The sequence below is a fragment of the Tenrec ecaudatus genome, chromosome X (assembly GCF_050624435.1).
Source record: "Tenrec ecaudatus isolate mTenEca1 chromosome X, mTenEca1.hap1, whole genome shotgun sequence".
Classification (NCBI taxonomy): domain Eukaryota; kingdom Metazoa; phylum Chordata; class Mammalia; order Afrosoricida; family Tenrecidae; genus Tenrec; species Tenrec ecaudatus.
In genome coordinates, this window is record NC_134548.1 from 112,629,283 (window position 1) to 112,655,157 (window position 25,875).

The 25,875-nt window shown below is 43.3% G+C and overlaps 2 protein-coding genes across 2 annotated transcripts in view; both read right to left on the bottom strand.

Annotated features, from left to right (window-relative positions):
• TMSB15C (thymosin beta 15C) overlaps positions 1–25,875 on the bottom strand; it is a 109,603-nt gene that overhangs the window by 36,111 nt on the left and 47,617 nt on the right. The gene's annotated exons all lie outside the window — the stretch shown is intronic.
• Positions 5,854–6,814, bottom strand: SLC25A53 (solute carrier family 25 member 53). Its single transcript, XM_075539309.1, has one exon. It carries the CDS (start codon positions 6,799–6,801, stop codon positions 5,881–5,883), a length of 921 nt encoding a protein of 306 aa, XP_075395424.1. The 5' UTR covers positions 6,802–6,814; the 3' UTR covers positions 5,854–5,880.

A 25,875-nucleotide genomic window follows, 5' to 3' on the forward strand; every position in this document is an offset into this window, starting at 1 on the left:
CTTGAGTAGAGGCCCAGGTTTGTCTGCTACAGGTTAAGCCTATGTTTAAAAGAGTTGTATATACATCATCACAATCAGTTCTCATGCTCCCTCCCCACTTCGGCATTCATTATTTGCTCCCGATTTCCCCTCACTCTACCCACTGCCCTGCACCCCCATACCCCAAACCTTTGCATTGTCTCTATGCAACCACTCCTTCAATAGTTCATAAACTGGGAACCCTAAAGAAATTATATTAAAAATGAAACCTAAAGATAAAAATAAAGATTAAGAAAAAGACCACCAGCAATATTAAAAAATTCCTATAAGAAATATCTGTCATGGAACAAGTGAGAAATAATTGAGTTCAGAGCAAATTCAGGTTGGGTCAAGAAGGAGGTCAACTGACCCAGTATCATATTACATGCCATAGCTTGATCCACCATAATCAAGTTTACAATAATCTCTGATAGTAAAGCTATTTCAATCGAGGAATATTTAAGCCTAGAACAAATTCAGTTTGAGTCAAGAGAGAGGTCAATTGACTAAGTATATTATACTGTAGTTTAGTCCACCATAATCAAGCTTACAATTATCTCTGTCTGATAGTAAAGCTGTTTCTGTCTCTAGCCTGTGGCCCGAGGGTATCTGCACGAGGTTTAATCTGACTAGATACTTTTCAGATGGATTTTGGGCTGCCACTGTCCTCCTTAGCCTTCTACAACTTAGGTGTTCACAATTTGAACTCTGATACTCCTCCTTTCATCATATTTCGATTTTGTTATTTTCATCTTTGTATCACGCAGGCTGGTGTGCTTCTTCCATGTGAACTTAGTTGATGCCTTATTTAGATGTCAGCTTGTTTGAATTCAAGCCTTTAAGACTCCAGACACTATTCCGATTGATAGCTGGGCATTTACTTTCTTTATCACACTGTGCTGTAGCACCCTTACCTTCAGTGATCATTTCATAAAGGCGAATATCAAGCAGGGACATGTTATTAGAACTAACTGTTCTTGGATTGGGGGTACAGTTAAGTGGGAGCCCAGTAACCATCTACTTATCCACAGGTTTTGAACGACTTCAGTTTAACAGTCATATTATCATTTTAGAACAATACAAAACAAAAAAAGACAATGACAAAACACAAAAAAGAAAAACATTGTCAATTATCTCCCTGAGGTATAGAATGTAAGATTCTGTTGAGATGAGAATATAAGAGTATAGTCCAGCTGCGGACTGCAAACCATGAGTTGCTGCTTTGTACAGATTGAATTCTTAATTGATTCAGCTCTGTTTACATTGACCATGGGGGTTGGTGCTAGGGGTTAATTTCCTATAACATTACTTATAAGGCCAGAGCCTTGCCTATCAGTTAATATCTGTCATATTAATGCAAAGGGAGCATTGAGGTACTAAATATATGGTGATTCTGGGTCCCCTTTTATTGGATACCCATTAAGCCAGGGGTTCAACTCAAGGTCCAGTGACCGCCTGTGTTATTCTGGGTAGACTAGAGAAACAAAATTCATGGACACTCATATGTGTGTAAGATAACTTTATATCAAAGGGCAATTGTATATTGAGAAAACATCCCAGCCCAGTCCAGATCAAGTCCATGTCTTCTATTAGCCCATATGTCTGATACCAACCTATAAATTCCTCTTTAGACTCACACAATACATGCAATGATGCTGAGTGCAGGAATATCACAGGCAGTGGGTGCAAAGTCTTGTGGATCCAGTGGCAGTGGAAGCATCTTATCACTGGTAGGGGTCTTTATGTGGCTCCTCCAGCCATATGGCTATAGAGTAGCTCCACGTGGCTTCTCAACAGGAATCTCACAGGAAGTGAACATCTCTGGCCTCCAGTGAGCTATTTATCTCTGCGGCACCTCCAAAAGATGTCATCAAGCTGCGACCTGATTGACAGACTAGACTTCACAAGTTGACACCAGATTATGTAACTACCACACCACCATTTCCAACAGTCTTGGGGTGGCCATCATTTGCTTTTTCTCCCAGCATGGAATTTCAGTGCCAAGTTCAAGGGCTACAGGTAGTCTTGAGGTAGGGGCCCATTCAGTTAGTTCAGCTTCCACGTCAAGTCCTTCTGGTGTGATTCTTGGGGAATGTCATGTTGCCTATAAGCCCAGTGTCTAAGGCCATAATAATACTTAGTCCATGGCATGGCTCACTGATGGTTGGGTAGAAGCTTATTCAAAGTGGCTACTCAGGAACATAGTACAAGCTTTATTCTCCCCTTAGTTTCCCTACAATTATTTTTCAGCAACCCTTCCTGATGTGAGGTTGCTCCTCCCATTTACCTACCATTCCCACCAACAGAAATATCACTGCCTCCTCTGAAATTTGGATGATCCCCTTTCCTTGATTTTCCAGTGAGGCTCTCCCCTCATTCCTGTGTAGGGCCTGTTGATTTGTCACAGTCTTGTCTCACTGTTGTATGTCATCAAGTGGAGGGTCTGCTCTTTTTTCTCCCTTCTTAAAGGAGTGATCCTAGCCAAAATGAGGTCTCCTCCTTCAATGGGGTTCTGAGGAAGTGCATATAAGGTGGTGGTGGTGGTAGTCGTGGGGAGGTGATGTATGGTTCATGGCCTATTATGTCTTGTGCTATGTGTCCTTCCTTTATCAAAGGGTTATTTTCAAGTCTGGATAGCTAATATAAATTACTCTGCTGCATTTTGAAGTTGCTGAGTGCCCTTTATCTCTCAAAGATTTCATATTTGTAATGGGCATGTTGACTTTTTACCTGTTCTACTATTGCATTTTGAAAGAAAATAGCTTGCGTGGTAGATTTCACAGGTTCACAAAGGAAGAAAATTACCCCAGCAGAGAATGACTATATTGATCATTTCATCCATATTTAACTTGGGAATGGGTTCTAGTTATTATGTTAATAAGACAAGGTGTGTTTTAACCTAATCTCTATTTGAGACATAAGAAAGATTAAACAAGGGAGAGAAGCAGAAATGGAAGATGATAGATGACACACCACATGAAGATTACCACAAGGCCAAAGAATCGAAGACAGAAACAAGGACCTTCTCCCAGAGCTGACGTAGAGAGAAAGTTTTCCCTAGAGCTGGCACTCTGACTTTGGACTTCTATTCTCTAAACAGGGAAAAGCAATTGGTCAAAGCCGCCCACTCATGGCATATCTGTTATAGATGAACTAGATGATTGCCTTGAATTGAATTGTAGTCCCTCAAAAAATGGTTATCTTTACTGAGGCATGATTCTCAATGGTTCCCCCCATGATGCGATCTGATGCAATCAACACTGATACAATAGAAAGATATTATAGTAGGATGCAACACCCTTAATGAAGTGATAGCCCTGAGTTAAGAAGAGTTTCCCGGTGTGTAGCCTGCGTCACCTTTTATCTTACACTAAATAAAAGAAGACGTGAACAGGAACAAAGAGACCTACTAGCACCAAATCAGGACAAGGAAGGGAGGGACTTCTTTGGATCCAGAGTCCCTGAGATGATAAATTCCCAGATCAGGGGAGATCAATGACAAGGGCCTTTCTCAGAGAGAGCAGAGTGAAAGCTGGCATTCGTGGCCTGAAATCAGACTTGTAGCCTCCTAACGGGGAGAAAATAAATCTGTTAGAGCTGTCCACTTGTGGTAATTTTTTGTCATGACATTGATAGTTAACTAAGGCAAGTGCCAATGTACATTATGTAAATTTCATTTTTACAAAGAGAAATATTGTAGAGTTAAACAATTACCATGAAGTCCGTTAAAAATATATGCAATTTGACTTTTCACTTTGTGATATTCTATAGTAAGTGTACCATTGGTATAGATACAAAGCCATCTTGGAAATCCTCACAATTCCAGAGTTGACACAAACAATATGGTATGCGGTATGCTTTTGTGAAAAAATTGCGAGCATGCCATCAATAACAGAAGGTCATCACATGTTCCAGTCAAAAGAAGGTAATTTATTATTATTATTATCATCATCATCATTAGCACAAAACTAAATCCACTACTAAAAGAAAACAAAAAAACACCATAAAGCACGTGACTTGCTGAGAGTGTCAATAACATGATCTTCATGTACAAGGGACAGCACCCTGAGGATATAAGCCATCTCACAGTTTAATCATCAATTCAATATTTCAATCAACATATAGTGAGCACCTAGGCACAATGGAAGATTTTAAAATGCATACAAGAATCCCTGCTTTCTCGGAGTTTTCATCTAGTAGTAGGAGGTATTCAAAAACACCAAGAGTACAGGTCCACATGAAATCAGTGCCCTAAGAGATATTTGAAGCACTAGGGGTGTAGGGCATCACATTAATTAACATAGATTAATATCACATTCAGTTGGGGGAATCAGATTAATATCACATTCAGTTGCAGGAATCAGATTAATATCACATTCAGTTGGGGGAATCAGATTAATATCACATTCAGTTGGGGGCATCAGAAGAGGCTCCACAGACAACGTGGTATCTGAGCTGAGCCTTGAGGACCTGGGTGAATTTGGGCAGACAGCATATGGAGAATGGCATTGTAGGCAGGGAGAATAACGTGGGCCAGAGGGGCATGCTTCGGGAGAGAACAATAATCCAATTTGGCTAGTATATGAGGTTTGTGTAGTGGGAATGGTGTGGTCAAAAGCTAATAAAAGTTATATAAACAACAACCAAAAAAACCCACATTCACTGCCATAGAAACAATTCTGACTCTTAGCAACTCTATAGGACATTGTAGAACTAGGCACGTGGGTTTTCCAGACTGTAACTTTCTTTCGGGAACAGGCAGGCCCATCTATCTTCTACAGAGTGGCTGCGGTTCTAAACTCCTGACCTTGTGGCTAGCAGCCCAGTGTATAACCCACTACACCACCGGGAATCTTCCAGAAGTCACATAGTCTGATCTGCAATTTATATCTTGGTAACTGTATTTACCCACATCAATAAAAGTTTCCATTATTTGTGAAGAAGTAGGATCCTTTCATTTCCAGATCCCTTCGGGAAAAGCTAGTGGTTTCTAGGCAATGATATCACTTTGCTCTAACAAATGTCCTAGCAGATAAAGCCAAGCAACTTATAGATTTTCCTTGTTTGCATCCAAGTAATCACTACCTCAAGGTCTTTATTCTTTCCATCCAGAGACGATGCCTTTTTCCACTCCCGTCTTTAGTTCCACTGGTCTTTGTGGTCTGTGTTCAGGTTATGCAACGCTCTCAAGTGGATTTCTATTCACAATGACCCTATAAGATAGAGTAGAACTGCTGCTTAGTGTTTCCAGGACTGTAAATCTTCAGCAGCCCATTGGACCAAGAGGGCTCCTTCTGATTAATTTACGTAAATCCAATTTATGATTTCCAGCCATAGTGGTACCTTTGAAACTAGGACCCACAGCCTTGCATAGTGGGGTGGTGGTGGTGGTGTTAGGGGTCCTAAACAATGTCATGGAAATGTTATCATCCAAGCAGTTCTATGAAGTTTCTCATCATAAGGCTCAAGGGAAGCTCTTTGAAACTGGAGTTTCTGGTCTTCCTTTTGGTTTAGTTTAGAGGGCAATTCAAGGGACCCAGAACTTGCAGGACTTGATTAAGGTCATTTTTTGAAGTTTCCTCTCATTCTTGAGATATCCCTAAAAGTGGTGATATTTCAACTGGGTTACAGTTATTTAAAGGCCTGCAGAGTCTGTGGCTACTGAAGCTGTAGATATAATTGGGTGAGTTTTTCTTTCTGTCCAAGGAATTTTGTTGGACTTTGTTTTTGTCCAACAGGCTGGTAGTTGGGAACATCAGCCATGCAACGACGGCTCACAGATGGCTGTCTTAGGTACCCAAGCCAAAGAAGAAAGCTACATAGAACCAACCCCAAATGCCCTGCCCACCCTTTCAGCAGCGGTCAGTCTCTGAACTCTTTTCTGGTGTAGAACTTCCTCTGTAGGAAGTCGTGGATTGCAGTTGTGATGCCCCAGGTCACACTGGACCTTAGGATGACCAGGGAACCCCCACGGTAGATCAGGGACATCTTTCGGCCCCGTGTATCCCATACCTCCTTGACAGAGGCCCACAGGCTCGGCATGTCCTGCCAGCCAATATGGGACTGCATATTGGCCACAAGCACAATCAGAGGATACAGAACGAGGCAGGTGATTGTTCCATTGACGCTACCTGACACCAAAGCAGGAACCCAGTGGGGCAGACCTTGTTCTTCCAGGCCTTCCTTGATGGGGTCCTTGAAGGAGAAGTATAGAGCACTCCCCAGGCTGTTCCTGGCAAGGACAGGCCAGAAACCCCGATAGTATCCCCATGACAGCCGTCCCCAAAGCCCATAAGAGTTGAATTCTTTGAGGATGCTGAAGGTGCTAGGAAAGCGGGCTTGCTTACGACCATCCTGAAGCACATTCTGCACCCTTTCAAAGGGGCTGAGCGCCACAGCCTCCACCACACCAGACATGAGCCCTGCTTCCCAGCGGTGCCCCAGGGAGTGTGGCCCAACAGGGGAGAGCAAGCTCAGCAGGCTATCATAGGTCCCAAAGAGTAGAGTCCCTTGCAATGTCTTGGAGAGGAGAGGCGGGTAGATTCCCCTGTAGAAGTATCGAGGGCCTTCATGCCAAAGCTGTCTCACAGCTTCAGACACTGCCACAGCATGGATCTGTTGCCGAAACACAACCTTATAAACAGGAAAAGTCAGAAAAGTTGACATAAAGTTGGAAATAGCCCCAAGGGCATAGGCCTGAGAGTGCCAGATTTTCTTTCCTGGAGTCTCTGCTCTCGTCCTTTGCTGGAGCGCCTTCCCAGAAGATTGGTTCTGTTCTCCCATACTGAAGACAACTGGGAACAAATGGAAGAAACTGGCAAGAATGGAAAAGGAGAGGTTAGGCTGGGCATTTAATTCTGTTGATAAGCATTTTCAATGCTTAGGGAAAAATAAAGTACCAAGCAATTCAGTTCTAAGGAAGCTCTTTGGGCCAGGTTTATAAAAATCGCCCCAGCAATTAAGAACAGAAGAACTCATCAAATTTAAATAATGGTGGTTAGCTAGTTTTTCTGGACAGTCATCTCTACAGTGTTTTACAGACACAAAAGGTTCCAGCATTTAAAGAAGGATTAATATTAAGGAAAGTATAGGAGGGCAGGGAGAGGTGGAACTGGGAAGCAGAGAGCAGGGGGCAATAATAATCTTAATCTCGTGTGCGCGCGCGCACACACACACACACACACACACATTTCAAAACCAAGTACATTCAGTTGTTACCACATGAAACTGCCTTGGCACTCACATTTGTTAATGAAAACACCCTGCCATCAAGTCTGTGATAACTCATGGTGACCTTATAGGGCAAAACTGCCCCTGTGAGTTTCAGAGACTGTAACTGTTTATGGGAGTAGAAAGTCCCATCTTTCTCCCATGGAGCGGCTGGTGGTTTCAAACTGCTGACCTTGCAGATTGTACCACAAGGTGTAACCACTATATCACTGGAGCTACTCTCACATTTAATAAACTACCAGAATAATCCTTTGATATTCCCTTTTCCAAAGAAAAAATGTGACATTAAATTGGAAAGGCAGTAAAGCCGTCATAAGTTGCACTGCAATGCCTTCCCTAAGAGGTTGGCAATCAATTTCTGAGAGAAGACTCGACCTACTCCCACTCCAGGTAGATTTCTACTGAAGTTGTATGACTCCCCTGCCAATTGAGGAGAGAAAAGATCAAGTGCTCCTGGAAGTTCGGCACTGAGAAGCTCAGCACCTGGCAGCTTCCAAGCCTTACAGCTCAGACCTGCAATTATAGAAGAGAGCCTAGTTTCTTGAACTCAGTGATACTCACGTTCAGGACAAAGAGAAGTCTTTGCTGTGGGGAGTATCTTGTGCACTGTAGGATGTTTAGCAGCATCCTCTACTCATTAGTTGTCATTAATATTTCTCCCTTAGCTGTGGCAACCAAAAAAATGTCTGCATGCATGCTGCATAAATTTTTCTCAAAAAACCACCTCCTGTACTAGAGGAAAAGGAGCCCTGGTGGCACTTCTGGGTAAGTGTTGGGCTGCTATCTAACTGCAAAGTCAGCTTTTCAAACCCAGCAGCCACCCCTTGGGAGAAAGATGAGGCTGTTTGCTCCTGTAAAGAGTCACGGTCTTAGAAACCCTGTATATAGAACTATCAGTCAGAACTGACCCGGGGGCAGAGTGTTTGGAGGCACTAGGGGCATCCCAAGGAACTCAAGCTATTGGTCGACACCAGAAAGTCCTGGAACCCAGTGTGGGTGTTATGAGAAGCAACTTGGGAGGCAGATCACATAAAGAAATTTTGAAAGAAACCAAATTTCACCAATGGTTACCACTGGGAGCAAGGAGAAAGGGTTGTTGCTTAGGAGGCCTTGAATTTACAGTTTATGTTAAGGGTGGTGGAAAATTTTGGAAAAGGGTATCAATAATGGTTGCACAGCATGAAGAGTATCATTACTGGCACTGAGTTATATGTGTACAAGTTGCAAAATTGGAGGATGTGATGTTGTGTCTATTTTTTGTCATGATTAGAAAAAAAATAATTAAATGAACAACAATGAGTCCAAGGAGGAAGAATGTTCTAGAAAAATTGAATGTGATTGAATGAAGGGGGAAGTGCAGAGTGGAGACCCAAGGCCCAAGGGTCGGCCAATGGAGATCCCCTCATAGAGGGGTTTAGGCGAGGAGATGGGTTAATTAGGGTGCGAGGTAGTACCGATGAAGAACACAGCTTTTCCCCAGATCCTGGATGCTTCCTCCCCCCAACTACCATGATCCGAATTCTACCTTGCAGGGCTGGATAGGGCAGAGGTTGTACACTGGTACATATGAGGGCTGGAGACACAGGGAATCCAGGGTGGATGATACCTTCAGGACCAAGGGTGTGAGGGGCGATGCTGGGAGAGTGGAGGGTGAGTGGGTTGGAAAGGGGGAACTGATTACAAGGATCCACATGTGACCTCCTCCCTGGGGGAGAGACGGCGGAGAAGGGGGGGAAGGGAGACTCCAGATAGGGCAAGATATGACAAAATAACGATGTATAAATTACCAAGGGCACATGAGGGAGAGGGGAGTGGAGAGGGAGGGGAAAAAAAAAGGACCTGATGCAAAGGGCTTAAGTGGAGAACAAATGCTTTGAAAATGATTAGGGCAAAGAATGTACGGATGTGCTTTATACAATTGATGTATGTATATGTATGGACTGTGATAAGAGTTGTATGAGCCCCTAATAAATTGTTTAAAAAAAAAGAAAAATTGAATGTGGTGCTAATTGAATAATTCTTCTTGATATGGTGGAATGGCTGAATCGTATGTCATGTGGATGAAGCACTAATAAAAATACATGAAGAAATTTTGTGGAGAAGAAAAGAAAAATGTTCGTTACAGACCTAAAGACATGAGGGAGCTGGTTACAAAACAAAGAGGGGCTCCCCAGAGCTGAAAGCAAGGGTGTGCAGCAATGAGACACAATGTGGTAGGTGAGAGGAAGCACAGAGATGTGTGGGGAGGGGAAGGAGGTGGGAACATACATGCCGACTTGGGGGAATTCACATCAGAAATGACAGGGAGAGGAAGTCTGGTAGGACCTGTAGACCTAAAGCTTTCACACAGAAACCTCAGCTGTGCTGTCTGTCCTAGAGATTATACAGGTTAAATCCCAGAGGAGGTTAACATTCTAAGATGTTAGCCGTTGATGGGCCACTCAGTCTGGACACAGAGGGTACAGCTGAATCCCTGAGGAAGGGGTACAAGTCAGAAGCTGTGAGAAGCCAGCTACAGCCTTCCCCAGGCTGCCCCTCCCACAACTGGACTTGAAGGGCTTCTCCTTCCACAATCACTTGCATTGGCTTCTCCCAGGCTCTTGCTCCTGCTCTATTCAAAGCCCCTCAATCTGGCCTTACTACCACACCCTCCCCTGGTACCATATTTCATGATGGAAGTGGAGTCTTAGCCTTCTCCCTTTCTGCTTTGCCCCACCCCAGAATTTGCAGTTCCACTCAAGCTCCTAGATTCCCAGGGCCCTCAAAATCCCTCAGCTCGTGGCTCAAACTGCTGACCTTATGGTTAGCAGCCCGCCATAAGCCACCACACCACCAGAGCTCCTGTTCCTTGGACGTAAATAACGATGGCTGATGAGTTACATAGCTGTCCCCTCTTCTACCTCAGAATGCAATCATGCTCTACTTCCTGCCCATTTTTTCCTGAGTAAGCTGTCAGCACATGTTCACTGACTGCATAGGACAGGCCGGTAGAGCAGAAAGAAAACGAGTAGCACGTGGGGGGCTAGCAGTCTAGGTGGCAGTTCTGCTATCACTGTCCTGTGTGGCCTTTAGAAAGCATGGGCCAGATTGCAGCCCCTGTCCGTCATCTGCAAAATGAGCAGACAGGACAAAACGCTGTCGCGGCATTCTGCTACTGTGTACTGTCACAGCAGGTGGCAGGAGCGCATTTGGGCCAATAGTCAGCAGGGCGTTTGCAGCCCAGATTCCTTCTGCCATTTTTAGCAAAGCATTTTTAGGAATTAAAGGTGAGCAACACGTAAAAATCACTTTCCCTATTGAATTGAATTCATCATTTTAAAGGCATATTTTAGAAACCCAATTCTTTCGATTTGATTGTGGGGGGCACTTTTCTCTGATGTATTTTTCTGGTGTTTTCGCAAAGATGCTAAATTCTGGGGACACATCAATGGGAGAGGTTAGCTTCTGCCTCTGCCACTTACTTAGCCTTCCTTCTTGTCTTAACTCTGTGACCTTTGGTTTTGTGCACTTAGCTACAGAAGAGGGACCAGAAGACCTACCTAAAAAGTGGCCGATTCATAAAAGTAAAATTATATCAAGTGGTTGAGCATCCTTGGCATGGAGCCCTTCATGAAAAACAAACCAAAATATGTTATAAAAAAATCACCACCACCACCACCACCCCACAAACACACAGAAGCATCCCCAGAACACAAGATGCTTCCCACCTTCACTTTTGTCTCCTGGGGGGACTAGAAATACTGGTAGTACAAAATACATGCTCCTGGCACCTGCAAGCTACTCTCAGGCCATCCACAAAGCAGCTGAAGTGGCTTTGTTAGTACCTGTGGGAGGCAGAGGAGACCTAATTTTTGTGATGCAAAGATGCCATATAACTAATCCTGGGAGAGTCTGGTCCCCTAACATGAATTTCAAAGCGGAGAACACAGGATGGGCCTGGACTCTGCCTTGAGCTGGCATCTGTGCCTTGTGATCTATCTATTTTGAACAACCTAACAATAACATGATCCCCAAGGGTCTCAGACTCCTCTGTCTCGTCTAGTGCAGATGGCTTCTATGTGGGCATGCCAGACCCAGCGCTGTATTTGTCCATTTGGAATCCCTCAGCCAGTGCTTTGATCAACTCACAACTATCTATTGATCATCTACTAAACCACTAGGGAGCTAGAGGTGAGTGAATAAAAGTTGGTTCCTGCTCTCAAGGGCTTAGGAAAAACTGCTTGGAGAGGACAGGTCAACCACGAGCTAAACTAGCTACACCAAACCTGCTGCTTGGCATCTGGTTAAGTCCCACTTGTGACAACTCCATGTGTTACAAGGTAGAACTACTCTATAGGATTATCTTGACCAATATTACTGATGCAGATCACCAGACCTTTCTTGTGCAGTACCACTCAATAGATCAGTCCATTCGAACCACCAACCTTTAAGTTATGCAGTTGAGTACAAACCATTTAAAGGCACCTAGAGGGTCCTAAGGCAAAATAAAGGGCACATTAGTGAAGGTGAAGGAGGTCTGGTGGTACAATAGTGAAGCATTTGGCTGTTAACTGAAAGGTTGGTGGTTCAAAGCCACCCAGTGGTTTCCTGGGACCCACTGCCATCAAGTTAATTCCAACTTCTATAAGACAACGTAGAAACCTCCACCCCAAGGTGTCCTGGTGGTGGAGTGGGTTAGGCAACGGGTTTCTAACCAGACAGTCTCTCATGCAAACCCAGCAGCTGCTCCTCAAATGAAACAGGAGGCTATTTGTTCCTGTAAAAGTTTATAGTCTCAGAAATGTGAAGTAGCAGTTCTGTTTATCCCATTGGATCCTTATAAACTGGAATCGACTTAATGAGTGTGGGTTTGGTTTAAATATTTTACAGGGCATGCTTCCAATAGGTTCACGATGCTGACCTTTTACCTAACGTGCTAGCAACCAAACACTTTAAGCACTGCACCACCAGCCAAAAAAACCCAAAAACCCATGGATCAGTTCTACCCTGTCACATGGGGTCACTAGGACTGAAATCTTGTAGATGGCACCCAGCAACAATCAAGGTAAAAGCAGAAACACAAGAGTGATTTAGTTCAACCAAAAAAACAAGCTCACTGCCACTGAGTCAATTCTGAGTCATAAAAGGAACACATAAAAAAATTCTAATGCGTGCACTACTGTTAGGTGGAGGAGTGAGTACAGGTATTCTAGGCTGAGGAAGCGCCCTGGCCAAGGAATAGAGGCTTGAAAAATGAAAGTAGGGGCTGGTTGGAAGCTGGAGGAAAGCGATAGGAAGAATGGAAGCTGATAGGGAGGAGACAAGTAGAATGAGCTACAATTCCCACCCCACTTAAATGTATTGAACCTTGGTGGGATAGTGGGTTATGTAATGCATTGGGCTGCTAAGCTCAAGGTCATCAGTTGGAAACCACCAGCTACTCTCTTCAGGAGAAAGATGAAGCTATCTGCTTTGAGAATATCGACAGCCTCAGAAACTCTCTATGAGTCAGACTAGACACCATGGCAGAAGAGTGTTTGCGATTGAGGAAAAGTCAGTTGTTCAAACCCACTAACTGCTCAAAGTTGCGGCTATTTGCTCCGGCACAGATTTATAGCCTCAGAATTCCTATGCAGGGTCACCATCAATCAGAATCAACTTGATGACAGTGGGTTTGTTTTCTGCCATTGAGTTGGTTTATTTTATTTTCTGTCACTTCCTCACTTTACAGCCTTGGTCAAGTCTCTTCACCACTCTGAGTCTCAGTATCCTTATCTGTAAACAGACTGTCATGGAGATTCCATGAGAGAAAGTATATAAAGTGCTTAGCCCTGTACCCCGTATAGTAGGAGCTTTATTTTAAATTGGGATAATGAGAACAAAGGCAGGAATCCAACTAAATTTTTCTATAGGCTGAAATATGTCTAACGCATTGGATCATCTTTCATACAGTTCCTCATGTTGTGGTGACCACCCCCCACAAGCATAAAATTATTTTCGTTGCTACTTCATCACTGCAATTTTGCTACTGTTATGAATCAGGCGACCCTGTGAAAGGGTTGTTCCACCCCCAATGGGGTCGCGACCCACAGGTTGAGAACTGCTGCATGAATTTGAATTTGTCTGGAAGAGAACAGAGACATTTTTCGTGGGTTTGGTGAGTTCGACAGCTCTGGGGAACTGCCAGCACCTCCACTTAGGAGTTCTGTGATCTCAGACAAGCTACCTTGCCTCCCTGAATGTTTTCCCTATCTGCAAAATGGGTTAACGGTGCCTTTCTCATCTAAGAAGCTTGCATGAGATAACAGATGGAACCGTCCTTGCAAAGAGGAGGCAGTCAGCCAAGGCAGTTATTATTGTTGCAACTAAAAGCTTTTGCTCTGAAGCTTCAGAGCTTTAAAGTTTATTTGTTAAAATCAGACAACATGGCCTTGTTAGAACCACCAGCGAGAAACCACTCCCACACAGGAGGCAAGCGACATGGGATGAACCCATTGGAGCCAGTTCAGCAAATGCTCTTTTGTCCTCAGAGCTACAGCAGGAGACCCCTTTTAGGGCTAAGGGCCCCAAACATTCACAATTACAGAATCCCTTCCCTCTCGCCAGGTCCAAATGATTGAGTTATGTATATGCATAACAGTGTCTGCCCAGACGCCCCATCAGAAGAAATAGTGCTAGGGAAGGGTAGCTGGAGTCTGAATGAAACCCTAGAGCAGCAGTTCTCAACCTGTGGGTCGTGACCCCTTTGGGGGTCCAACGACCCTTCACAGGGGTTACCTAAGACATATTTCTGATGGTGGTAGGAACCGAGACACTGCTCCTCTATCTCAACCCTAGCACTGATGTTGGCTTTTTACGGATACTGTCGAAAAAAATGTGGTAATGTAGTTTACTGTTGCTACATTAAGACTGTAACCCATGCTACACCATGCTTCAAGACAAAATTTCATTTATTTGTAATTAGAAAAAATATTTCAAAATATATAATTACATATTGTTTTGTGATTAATCACTATGCTTTATGTTCAATTTGTAACAATCAAAATACATCCTGCATATCAGATATTTATATGAGGATTCATAACAGTAGCAAAATGACAGTGATGAAGTAGCAATGAAATAGTTTGATGGTTGGGGGTCCCCACAACATGAGGAACTGTATGAAAGGGTCGCGGCATTAGGAAGGTTGAGAGCCACTGCCCTAGAGCTACAGCCAAGCAACAGCCCTAGGTATGAAATGGGCATCCAGTCTTCTCTACAGCTCCACCCACCGCACCTTCATCTCGTGGTTCAACACCCTAAGAGAAAGGCTACAATCCTGAGATGGAAGGTCCTTCATCTTCAAAGCTAGATTGTTTACTCCAAGGAAGTCTAAGTATTTGGAGTCAGAAATTGGATGACGGAAAAGAGCCGATGAAGTGCGTACTTTGACAGGCTGCAGATGAACCGCCAACTGAAAGGTTTCAAGCACCTAAGCATGTACAAGCAATGCAACTCCTTAGCACTGAGATGGTGCATGCCAACCACCACCAAACAATTCCCAGAAGCCCTGCTGGATCCTCCCGACCACATTCTACATAAAGTAAAGACCTGCTTCCCAAGAACTGAGGAGCATACTGCGTTACCCGGTGGGCTGCCAACCTCAAGATCAGCAGTTCAAAATCACCAGCTGCTCCAAGGAAGAAAGAAGAGGCTGGCTTTGTATTCCCATAAAGAGTTTTAGCCTCAGAAACCCATAGGGGCAGTTCTACTCTATCCCTTAGGTTTACTATGAGTGGGAATCAACCCAATAGCAATGAGTTTGGATTTTTTTCCCCCCCAAGAACCAGATGTAGGGAGCAGGCTTCCCAGCTGCCAGCTTCGCAGATCATTCAGGACAAGCGTGTTTGCTGTTTCCATGGAGTTGCTCTTTCTCTGGAGTCAGTGATGCCAATTCCAGCAAGAGAGAAGTCCCCTCAAGAGCTCACCTAGCAACCTACCCTCAAACCAGGAAAAGGAAGAGCTCTATCAGCCGCAGAGAGCTGTGGTTTGGGGGTCTGGTCAAAGCAAGTTTCATTTCTCACACTTAGTCCTCAAGAACAAGTTGAAGGAAGTCGATGTTATAAAGACTGTAGGCGAGAGGTTCTTAGTGCCTTCAGGGTCAAGGATCCATTTGACAATCTACAAGGCTATTAGATCAGGTCCAAAATCTTTACACACAGTTTTAGGTAGGGTAAGATGGCATTCAGGACAGATTTGCTATGGATAGATATATTGGTGGTAAGTTCATTTACTTATCCTTATTACCCTCAGCAAGAAGTGTCTTTAAAACAGTGGAGATTCACAAGCCTCCGAATCAACAACCCAAACCAAACAAACAGGCTGTTTTCAGTCAATTTCAGCTTACAGAATCAACCTGATATGGGGTTTCCAGGATGTTTTGGCAGCAGAAAGCCTCATCCTTCTCCCCAGGAGTGGCTGGTCTATTTGAACTACCAACCTCTGGTTAGCAGTCCAGCACTTACCCCACAACAGCAGCAGGCCTCCTTTGACTGCCAACCTCACTGCCATTGAGTTGATTCTGACTCGTATGGCTCTATAGGACACAGAAGGACTGCTCTTTAGGTTTCCACGACTGTAAATCTTTATGGGACCATCTTTCACCCTCGGAGGAGCTGGTGAGTTCCAACTGCTGGCCTTGCAGTTAGCCACCCAACTCTGTAATCCACTTCTCTGCCCTTCCCTGACCCCTCATCAGAAGTATGGCTCAGGAATCTCCATATCTTTGTCCTCCCAAAAGATCGTGCTGTGTCTTGCCTTGCACCCATACTTTGGTGAGTACTGGTTAATAGCATGAGTTCTGGAGTCCGAGATACTTGATTCAAATTTCAGCTTCACCTTACACTTTCACATTCACTCACCACCATCAAGTGGACTCCGACCCATAGGGCAGAGAATAACTGCCCTTGGGGGTTTCCAAAAGACTGTAGCTCTCTCTGGGTGTAGACAGCCTCATCTCTCTCCCACGGAGTTGCTGGTGGTTTCACCAAATAGTTCCATCACCCCAGCAGGACTCACCTCCCTGAACCTTGTTTCCTTTGGAGGCGTAATCAGAATGCCAATAAGGGCGGTAGAGCTTCCTCCCCCACCCCCATCCCCACCCCCACCCTAGCCTGAGGCAGCTGTTGAAATGGTTTGAGAGAATTTATGTAAAAACCGTTTTCCAGGCAGCTCAGCAGGGCAGAGAGTTTGCATTTGGAAGGCAGGCTTGGGTGAAAAAACAGACTTTCCTATTTATTTGCAAAATGGGGGACCTCGGTCTGTTTCCTTATCTGTAAAATGGGCAGCACTGTCCTTGAGCGTTATTCTAGATACTCCCAGCGCCCCCCCCCATCCCATTTGAGCATTTCTTCCTCAATCTCCTAGTCCAGAGGTGTGTTTACAAGGGGGGCGGGCTTTGAAGTGAGACTTGTGGACTTGGGTATGAACTCTGAGCGCTGCACTTCTGAATGCTCAAGTTTCCTGTCTTTAATGGGCAGACTGCTACCGCCTTCACCAGGCTGCCTGGAGAAGACAGGGGATGTGGATGCCAGCGCGTTCGCACACAGAAAGCGCCCGGGAAGTCTTTCTTTTCCCCTTCTCCCCATACAAAGGTGAGGAACTCTTATTGTTCACTTGATTTCAGTCCCACCTCATGTTGGAGGCACCGGTCAAAAGCGAGGCGGGGAATCCAGGTGAGGAGGAGAATGAGAAGGGGGTGGGGGTGGGAAGCAAGCAAACTCACGAGGAAAATGTAAATCGGCCGGGTCCTTGCTTACCGGCTGCACTTGACACTGCGTTCGCTCCGCTCCCGCGCTGTTCTGCCGCAGCCCCCGCTGCCTGCACACCCCCCTTCTTGCTCGTCTTCTTGAAGCGGGAGGCGAGAGAGGAGCCCGCCCCCACGCCCTGCTGATTGGCCTGGCCACCTGACTCATCACGCTCTCTTCTCTCTGTGGCCAAAGGATCAAAGCAACCCCGGCTCTGGGAGGGCGGAGCGGAGGCTGGTGTGATGCCCCACGCACCGCGCCGCCTCTGCTAGGGGCCCAGCCAGGCGGTTCCACAGCCTCAGGTCGCTTAATGAGGCGGCAGGCCTTATCTCCTGCAGCGTGGAGACCCGGAAGGCAGATTGCACAGCTGCCCAACGCCCGAGCACCCACCGATCCCAGGTTGAAAAAAAAGCGCACTTTACTGGTCCTAGGCCAAGCTGCATGCGCGCACTGGGAGGAGGTGGAGCACTGCAGGATGCTGCCAAATGTGTAAGATTTGTCTGGATTGAGGGATGGAGAGCGTTTTCAGGGATGAGTTGGGTGAAGGGTCAGTGGCATATCAAGCTGCCCCCCTTTTGCGTTCCCAGGGGAGAAATAGCCGCGTGTCCCTGTCCAACTTTATTTCCCCTTTTTAGTTGCAGACCATCAAAGCTGAACCTGAACATGAATTATGTATAGCTGATGGCAAAGCTGGTAGGCCCACCTTTTCTGGAGGCACGGGAGGGATTGGGTGGGTGGGATATGTTAGCTGAAAATCAGAAGGTGGGAGAATAAATCTTATGCCAGGTGACAGCAGAGGTGAGTGTAGGGTAGTGTAGCTTTTGACTTCTTTCTGCCCGTGGCCCAGTCTTGACACCTGAAAGACCCACGTCATCAACCCGGTTGCTGGGTTAAACAGAGACAGGGTACCAATTGCGGAGACTGGAGGTGAAATAAAGGTGTGCATGTTCCTGAGACCCTGTAAGAATCTGTGAACGGGGTTAACTTTGAGAAGGGGGTGTGCTTGAGATGAGACCAGATTAATAAAGTCTTACTTATTCTCACAAATCTGTGAGCTCTTAGATTATACAGCTCAGTTTTAAAGCCCAGTATCCTTTTCACACACTACTTTACCTGGAGGGCTAGCAAGGGTTGGATGGGGCTGGCTCCACATGTACCCTGCTCGCAAGACACTGGCCAGCCCCCTGAGGTTGTAATTGCCAGTCTCAAAACAAACAAAAACAACCCATCAAACCCTCCAAACTCACTGCCATCAAGTTGATGACAACTCATAGTAATCCCAATGGTCAGAGTAGAACTGCCCCTGTGGGTTTGGGAGATTGGAGCTCCTAATCTTTCTTGCATGGAGTGTCTGGTGGATTTGAACTGTGGAGATTGCTGTTACCAGCCCAACACAACCGCTCCACCACCAAGGCTCTACTATTTTAGGGCAGTGGGGCAATTGTATACTGTAGCGGATTAAAGGAGATAATGCGGCTGCAAACTGCTTCCCTGCAGCTGCTACAATAACCTTTTCTTCTTTTTCCCCTCCCCTTTTCTTTTACAGTTCCCATTGAGATGCAAGGAAGACAGAGCCCAGGAACCTCATGTGGAGCTTCCTCCTGCAGATCACTAAGCTTTTCAGAAAAGCCTGAGCATTTTTTTACATTTAACTAGATGCTCCTTGTCATTGCTTGTGTGGGTAATAGCTGACGCCAGAACGCACCTTTACCGCCTTGGGTCCATTCCATGCTGATGTCCCTAGGGAGGAGCCTTGGTCCTTTAATGGGCAATTTATTGGAGGGACACTTGAAGTTGTTCTCAGGGAGGGTGATGCCAGCTCAGGGGGAAGGACCCTTTGAAAACTGGCTGATCCAAGTCAATGGGGTCATGCCAGATTGGACTACCACTGACAGTGAGGGGTTAGGCCTCAGGCCTAAATGAACCTTTTCTTGTTTTCAGAGTCCAGTGGTACTATGGGTGGGGTGAGTGTGAATTAAACCACAAAGTCTTTTTACTTGGGAGAGAAGGAGAACAAGTCTTAGATACCATCACAGTAGAGAAGGATGGCCTATCCAATGTCCCTGCCCACTCCTCTGCCTGCCTAAGAGTCTGCTCTCTGAGTGTGTTTGTTTCCTTGTTGACTTTATTCTCTTGATAGAAGTATAACTCCTTGTAAAACCTTCAAAAACTAAAACACAGAAACTAAAGTACAAAGTAACTCAAACTCTCCACCCATTGATGTCCTTCCTCCGAGATATTTACCTAAGTGTGTATCCTGATAAATATATGTATACATAAATGTGGTCCATTATAAGAGGTATTTTAATACTCTTTCTTTAAACCAAATAATGTGGACTTCAATAAATATATACTCACACCTATTTTAAAGTCTCGGTTATATTACTTTTAAGGAAGAAATAAAATAAATAAATCAGAAAACTGAATAAATTCTATAATTAAGAGTAATACCATGGGATAGGGATTTTTTTTAAAATCAACCTCAGTTTATTTGTGAAGAAAGGATTCGGCAATGGGCCACCTCCCAAAGAGCACGTTATCACAGTTAACTTTTGTAGGTCAGAGAACAATAACTGGGGAGAACAGGGTATGCTTAGCATGGATTTAATTGTGCCTCTCCCTCCAATATTTGACATTTAGTGGGCCAGGATTCTCAGTGGTTTGGAAGTCACAAAATGAATCAATGTGGCAGTTATGTACTGATCCCCCAATATGTGATCTGATAAGCAAATCCATTGTAAGAATATTAGGTTGGCATGCAAGCACCCTTAAACCCAACATACTCCTGATCCAATGTAAGTAACATTTCCCTGGGGTGTGGCTACCAGCATCTTTTATCTTACAAGAGAGACAAGGAGAGAGAATCAAGTAGAAAGAGATCTATATTCACTAAGAAAGGAAAGCTGAAAGGGGAGCTTACCTTTTGGACCTATGGTTTTTTGTGCTGGGAACCTCCTAGACCCAGGGGAAGATTGATGCCAAGACATATAGAGAGATCTAAAGAATACTAGGCCAGCAGATGTTAAAGGAGCCAAGGCCCTACCTCCTACATTGTGAGCCAACAGCTCTTTACAGCTGTTGGCCTAAATGTGGTTATCAAGCTTCCTGAACTGTGAAGAAAATTAATTTCTGTTTGTTAAAGCCATCCACGTATGGCATTTATTCTAGCAGCACTAGATAAATGAGATAGACTTTGGAACCAGACGAGTGTGGTGTGGCTCTAACAGATACCTAAAATATGGAAGTGGTTTTGTAATTGAGTAATGAGTAGAGGCCAAAAGGTCAAATAGTGAAAGCTTAGGCTTCCTTGGAAAGACTGCTGGTAGAATTATGGGCAACAAATGTAACTCTGGTGAAGACTTATAATAAAATGAAGATCTGTAATACCAGAGACAGCACAAATGTTGAGAAGCAGCAGCAGGGAAATGGTGGCAACAAAACCAAGAGATCAATGTAAGTGCATAGATTTGACCCATGGAGCAGAGTTGAGCACCTTTAAGCCAAGGTTTATTCATAGAGGCACTTGCCAGTAGAAATAAAGAGCTTTGTAACACTTAGTCAAGCAAGTCAGAGGCCAAGAAATCAGGTCTCACTTTTTGAGACCAAGAAACCAAGAAGGGGAAGCTAATGGGACAAGTAGCACATGACGCAGACCTTCTTCAATCTCAGTCAGGCCCTCTGGCATCTCATCATGTGGGGAGCCATGGCTTTGGAGGCTCCTAAGGATAGGGTCCCAGCTCCTAGGTTTCAAAGAATCAGATATTCACAAAGTTGGTGGAAGGACTACCATGCCTGAGGGAGCAGAATGGGGTCTTGCCAGATGGTGGGAATAGGATCACCACTCAGGCTGACTAGGAGAATAACCAAAGACAACAGAGCAATGTTGCAGTTCCAGTGGGCCTGAAAAGCAGAGAAAAAGCTCAAAGTCGAAGGACCTCTATCCAGAATCCAAAGAGCATGTCCAGCACCCAGAGTCTGTGTACATGGTCTCAGAGAATTGGTTTCAAGCTTTGTAATGTGGCAATTATATAATGATAATGATGTTACCTATGGGTCCAGTTGTGAGGATTTTTGTGTTCTTGACATTGAGTTGTAATCCACACTGAAGGCTATATATAATACTTGATCTGCATCAGTAAGTGCTTCAGTTCCTCCTTACTTTCAGCAATCCAGGTTGTGTCATCTGCACTATTGCAAGTTATTAACAAACTTTCCTCCAATCCTGATGCCACATTCTTCATATAATCCAGCTTCTCTGATGAGTTCCTTAGCACAGAGATTGAACAAGCATGGTGAGAGGATACAACCCTGATACACACCTTTCCTGATTTTAAACCATGTCCTATGTTCTGTTCACACAACTACCTCTTGATCCATCATGTACAAGTTCCTCATGTAGATTGTGCTCCTCATGAGCACAATCTACTATTCTGGAATTGCCATTCTTCTCAAGGCTATCTATAGTTGGTTCTGATCCAGACAGTTAACTGCCTTTGCAGAGTCAATGAAACACAAGTAAACATTTTCTGATATTCTCTGCTTTAAGCCAATATCCATCTGACATCAGCAATGATATTCCTTGTTGCACATCCTCTTCTGAATCCAGCCTGAACCTCTGTCAGTTTTCTGTCAATGTACTGCCGCAACCATTACTGGATGATCTTAAGCAAAATTTTACTTGTGTGCAATATCAATGATATTGTTCTCTAGTTTGAGCATTCTGTTGGGTCACCTGTCTTTGAAATGGGCACATATATGGACCTCTGCCAGTCAGTTGACATTCAACCATTTAAAGAGGTTGCATATGAACAAAAACCAGTGGTACTGAAGGAAGAAGTCCAAGCTACAATGAAAGCATTAGCCAAAAAAAGGGCTCTAGGAAGTGATGAAGACCAATTGAAATGTTTTGACAAGCTGATGAAGCACTTGTCTATGCTAGGAAATTTGGAAGACGGTTACTTGACCAAGTGATAGGAAAAGATCTATATGTGTACTCATTTCCAAAGAAAGGTGACCCCAAATAATAAATGCATTATAAAATAATAATGATATAACATGCAACTAAAATTTTGCTTAAGATCATTTAACAACAGTTGCAGTAGTAGTACATTGACAGGAGCTGCCAGATATTCAGGCCAGATTCAGAAGTGGACATGGAACAGGGAATATCATTTTTGATGTCAGATAGATAGATCATAGCTTAAAGAACAGAATACAAGAAATATGTTTACTTGTGTTTAATTGACTATTCAAAAGCAGTCAATTGTCTGGATCATAACAAACTATAGTTAACCTTGAGTAGAAATGGAAATCCAAGGCACTTTATGGTGCTCAGGTGGAACCTGTACATGAATCAAGAGGCAGTGGTGCAAACAGAACAGGGAATATTGTATGGTTTAAATTCAGGAAATGTGTGCATCATGGTTGTATTTTCTCATCATACTTACTCAATCTGTATGCTTAGGAAATAATCAGAGTAGCTGGATTATATGAAGAAGAGTGTGGCATCAAGTTCGGAGGAAGGCTTGTGAACAACCTGTGATATGTAGATGATACAATCTTGCTTGGTGAACGTGAGGAGGACTTAAAGAACTTGCTGATGAAGATCAAGGATTGTAGACCTCAGTATGAATTACAACTCAATGTAAAGAAGGCCAAAATCCTCTCAACTGGACCTATAAATAACACCAATAAATGGAGAAAAGCTTAAAGCTGTCAAGAATTTCATCTTGCTTGGATCCACAATCAAGATTCATGGAAATAGCAGTCAAAAGACCAAAAGATGCATTGCATTAGATAAATCTGCTGCACCAGACCTCTTTAGAGTGGTGAAAAGCAAGGATGTCCCTTTGAGGACTAAAGTATACCTGACCCAAGCCATAGTATTTTCACTTTCTTCATATGCACGTGAAAATTGACCACTGATTAAAGTACATGAATGAAAAATGGATGCATCTGAATTATTTTTTTTGCATCTGAATTATGATGCTGAGAAGAATACTGAAAGTATCATGGACTGCCCAAAGAACATACAGCTCTGTCTTGGAAGAAGTACTGCCAGGATGTTCCTTAGAGGCAAGGATGGCAAGACTTAATCCCCCATACTTAAGACATGTTATCAGGAGAGACAAGTCCTTGGAGAAGGACAACATGCTTGGTAAAGTATAGGGACAGAGGAAGTCCCCTGACAAGATGGATGGACACAGTATCTCCATCAATGGGCTCAAACATAAGAACAATGGTAGGGATGTCACAGGACTGGGCAGAGTTTCATTACGCTGTACATAGGTCTGCTATAAGGATGAATTCATTGGCACCTAACAAGATCAAAATCACTCACATCTAGGCATTAGGTTAATAAAGACTTTAATTAGTAGGTAGGAATAACAGCCAGCAGTGCCTTTAACTCATTGTGTTGACTCCACTGTTTTCTTCCGTTGCCCAAATGGTTTCAAGGCTCTGGGTAATTTAGTGTGCAAACTTGAACAGTGCAGATTGATAATGGAAGAGGTTATGTAAAGCCAAAGAACTCAGCAGTCAAACACAGGACCACTACAGTTGGACCCTGGTAAATGGCGTTTGCAACCTATACTTAATGTGTTTTTGTATGTAAATTGGTGCTTATAGGTGAAAAAACAAACAAACTCAGTCATCAAGCCAATTCCAATTTATAGCAACTCTATAGGACAGAGTACAACTGCACTCTGTGGGTTTCCCAGGCTGTAAATCTTTAAGGAAACAGAAAGCCTCATTTTTCTCTTATAGAGTGACTGGTCAGTTTGAACTATCAATCTTGCAATTAGCAGTCCAATTTGTAACCTACTACATCACTGGAGCTCCTTACAAGTAGGCATTGTTATATTGTTTTATTCTATGGCAAGGATTTGCTGAGTGAGTCCTTTAAAACAGAAAAATACCCTTTCATCCAAGAAACAGCCCCCAAATGAGAATTTCAGGAAGCTCCATTACTGTTGACTTTGGGCGTACTCCTTAGATTGCCGGTGTTTTCTGAGTAACACTGGTCTCAATAACCAGTCTGTCCTTTAGGCTGACACTATCCCTGTCTCCTCCCCAATCAAGGAGAGAATAGCTAACTCACGAAAGTTTAGCAAAAAGAGGTTAAGTCTCCTATGAGACTCACTTAATCTCCAAGCTAGAGGGCGCAGGCAGCCCTGAATCCTAGTTAAACTCATCCCTGACCAGCTCCAGCATTTAATGTGTGGCTTAAACTTCAGCCTCCTTAACTCTCTTGGGCAGCAAAAAACTGGGTGGACCCGTTTTCTTTCTGACTCTTTTGCTGAGAGCTAGCCAGAAACAAAGGCTCAGAATGTCTACTCCTCTTATCGTGCCAGGACACTTCTGCGTCCTAAATAGTAACCTCCATTTATTCAGTCAATGGGGATCTTTTCCTCACCTCCAGGCAGGAGGCAGCTCCACTTGGGTCCCAAAGCCCCAGGGCCTTCAACATCCCCTGGCTCTCAGGTTTAAAATATCTGATTTCTCTCTCCCCCTCTTCTAAACCTGCCTTTGGGGAGCATCTACCCATTCATCTATCCCACATAATAATTCTAGCCTCTACTCCACACTTGATCTTAGCCAAAAGGCCGAGAAGCGATTATTCTAGCCTCTACTCAACTGTTTTTTTCAATTTTGGTCTACAAGCACTTGTTGAATGATTTATCCAGATAGTTTACCCTTTCATAACTGAATTCTAACAGCAGTAGGAAGAAAGAGAAAAATAAATGCTTCATTTATCACTGCCCTCCTGTGGGTGGTAGACACTGGAGTTGAGTTTGGAGGTGCAGTACAGACTCATTGGTTTGAACATCTGTTCTGGGGTTCTTTTGTTTCTTCTACCCTCTTCTGTGTTGTATAAACTTGTAATAGTCAACATATTTATTTCACCAACACTATGTAAACCTGATACTTCTTTAATTTTATTTCCCTTTGTCACTTTATTTGAGGGAATTTTTATTCTCCCTAATTGAAAGATATGGAACCAATAACTGGGAATCAAATAATTGGGCATTCAATCATTGGGGCTAGCTGAAAGAAAGCTTTTGAGAATTCTATGGCTGATATCCCTCATTTAGAAAATTGGACCTTTTTCTATTTCAATATTGATAGAAATTCCATCAAGAATGCCTTTAAAATTGAGAACAAAGGAAATTTTAGGAAGAAATCTATTACACAAAAATTTTTCCTAAATACCAAAATGTATACCCACAAAAGAGAGAATAAATGAGTACCACATAGTGTAGAACTATGTGTGTGTAGTTTTTTATATATAATATGACAGAACTAGGATTAAATATATTAGTCACAACAATAGCCCTGTTAAGGAAAAATTTTCATATGGTCTACCAAAGTAAAATCCAACTCAATGCATATGAAAAAATAAACCAAATTTAAAAGATTCAGAAAAAATAAAGGTTTTTAAAATGAACAAAAATATGCCAGAAAAATGCAAATAAAAATAAGGAAGGGGTTAGTTATTGTCTCAATATATGACAAGTAGCAGTTAGACCAAAAAAATCACTAAAATACATGAAAACCAAAAAAAAATAAATAAAAATTAAAAAAAAATAAAAAAAAAAAACAAAAAAAAAAAAAACAAAAACAAAAAAAAAAAAAGAAAAAAAAAATACATGAAAACCATTTAATAATGCTAAAAGTTATAATGGAAAATATTCATTATTAATAATTATCCATATCAATAACCTTCATAAAGTAGAAACAAATGAATGCTGAGAAATTGAAATACATCAAAATAAATTTTAGATGAACAAAAAAAATATGGCTACTATAAAGTCATAAAACATTCACTAAGAATTATCTGGACATACACTGAACACTAAATCCC

Coding starts and splice junctions, on each gene's coding strand:
- SLC25A53 (XM_075539309.1), bottom strand. CDS start 6,801: ATGGGAGAACAGAACCAATCTTCTGGGAAGGCGCTCCAGCAAAGGACG.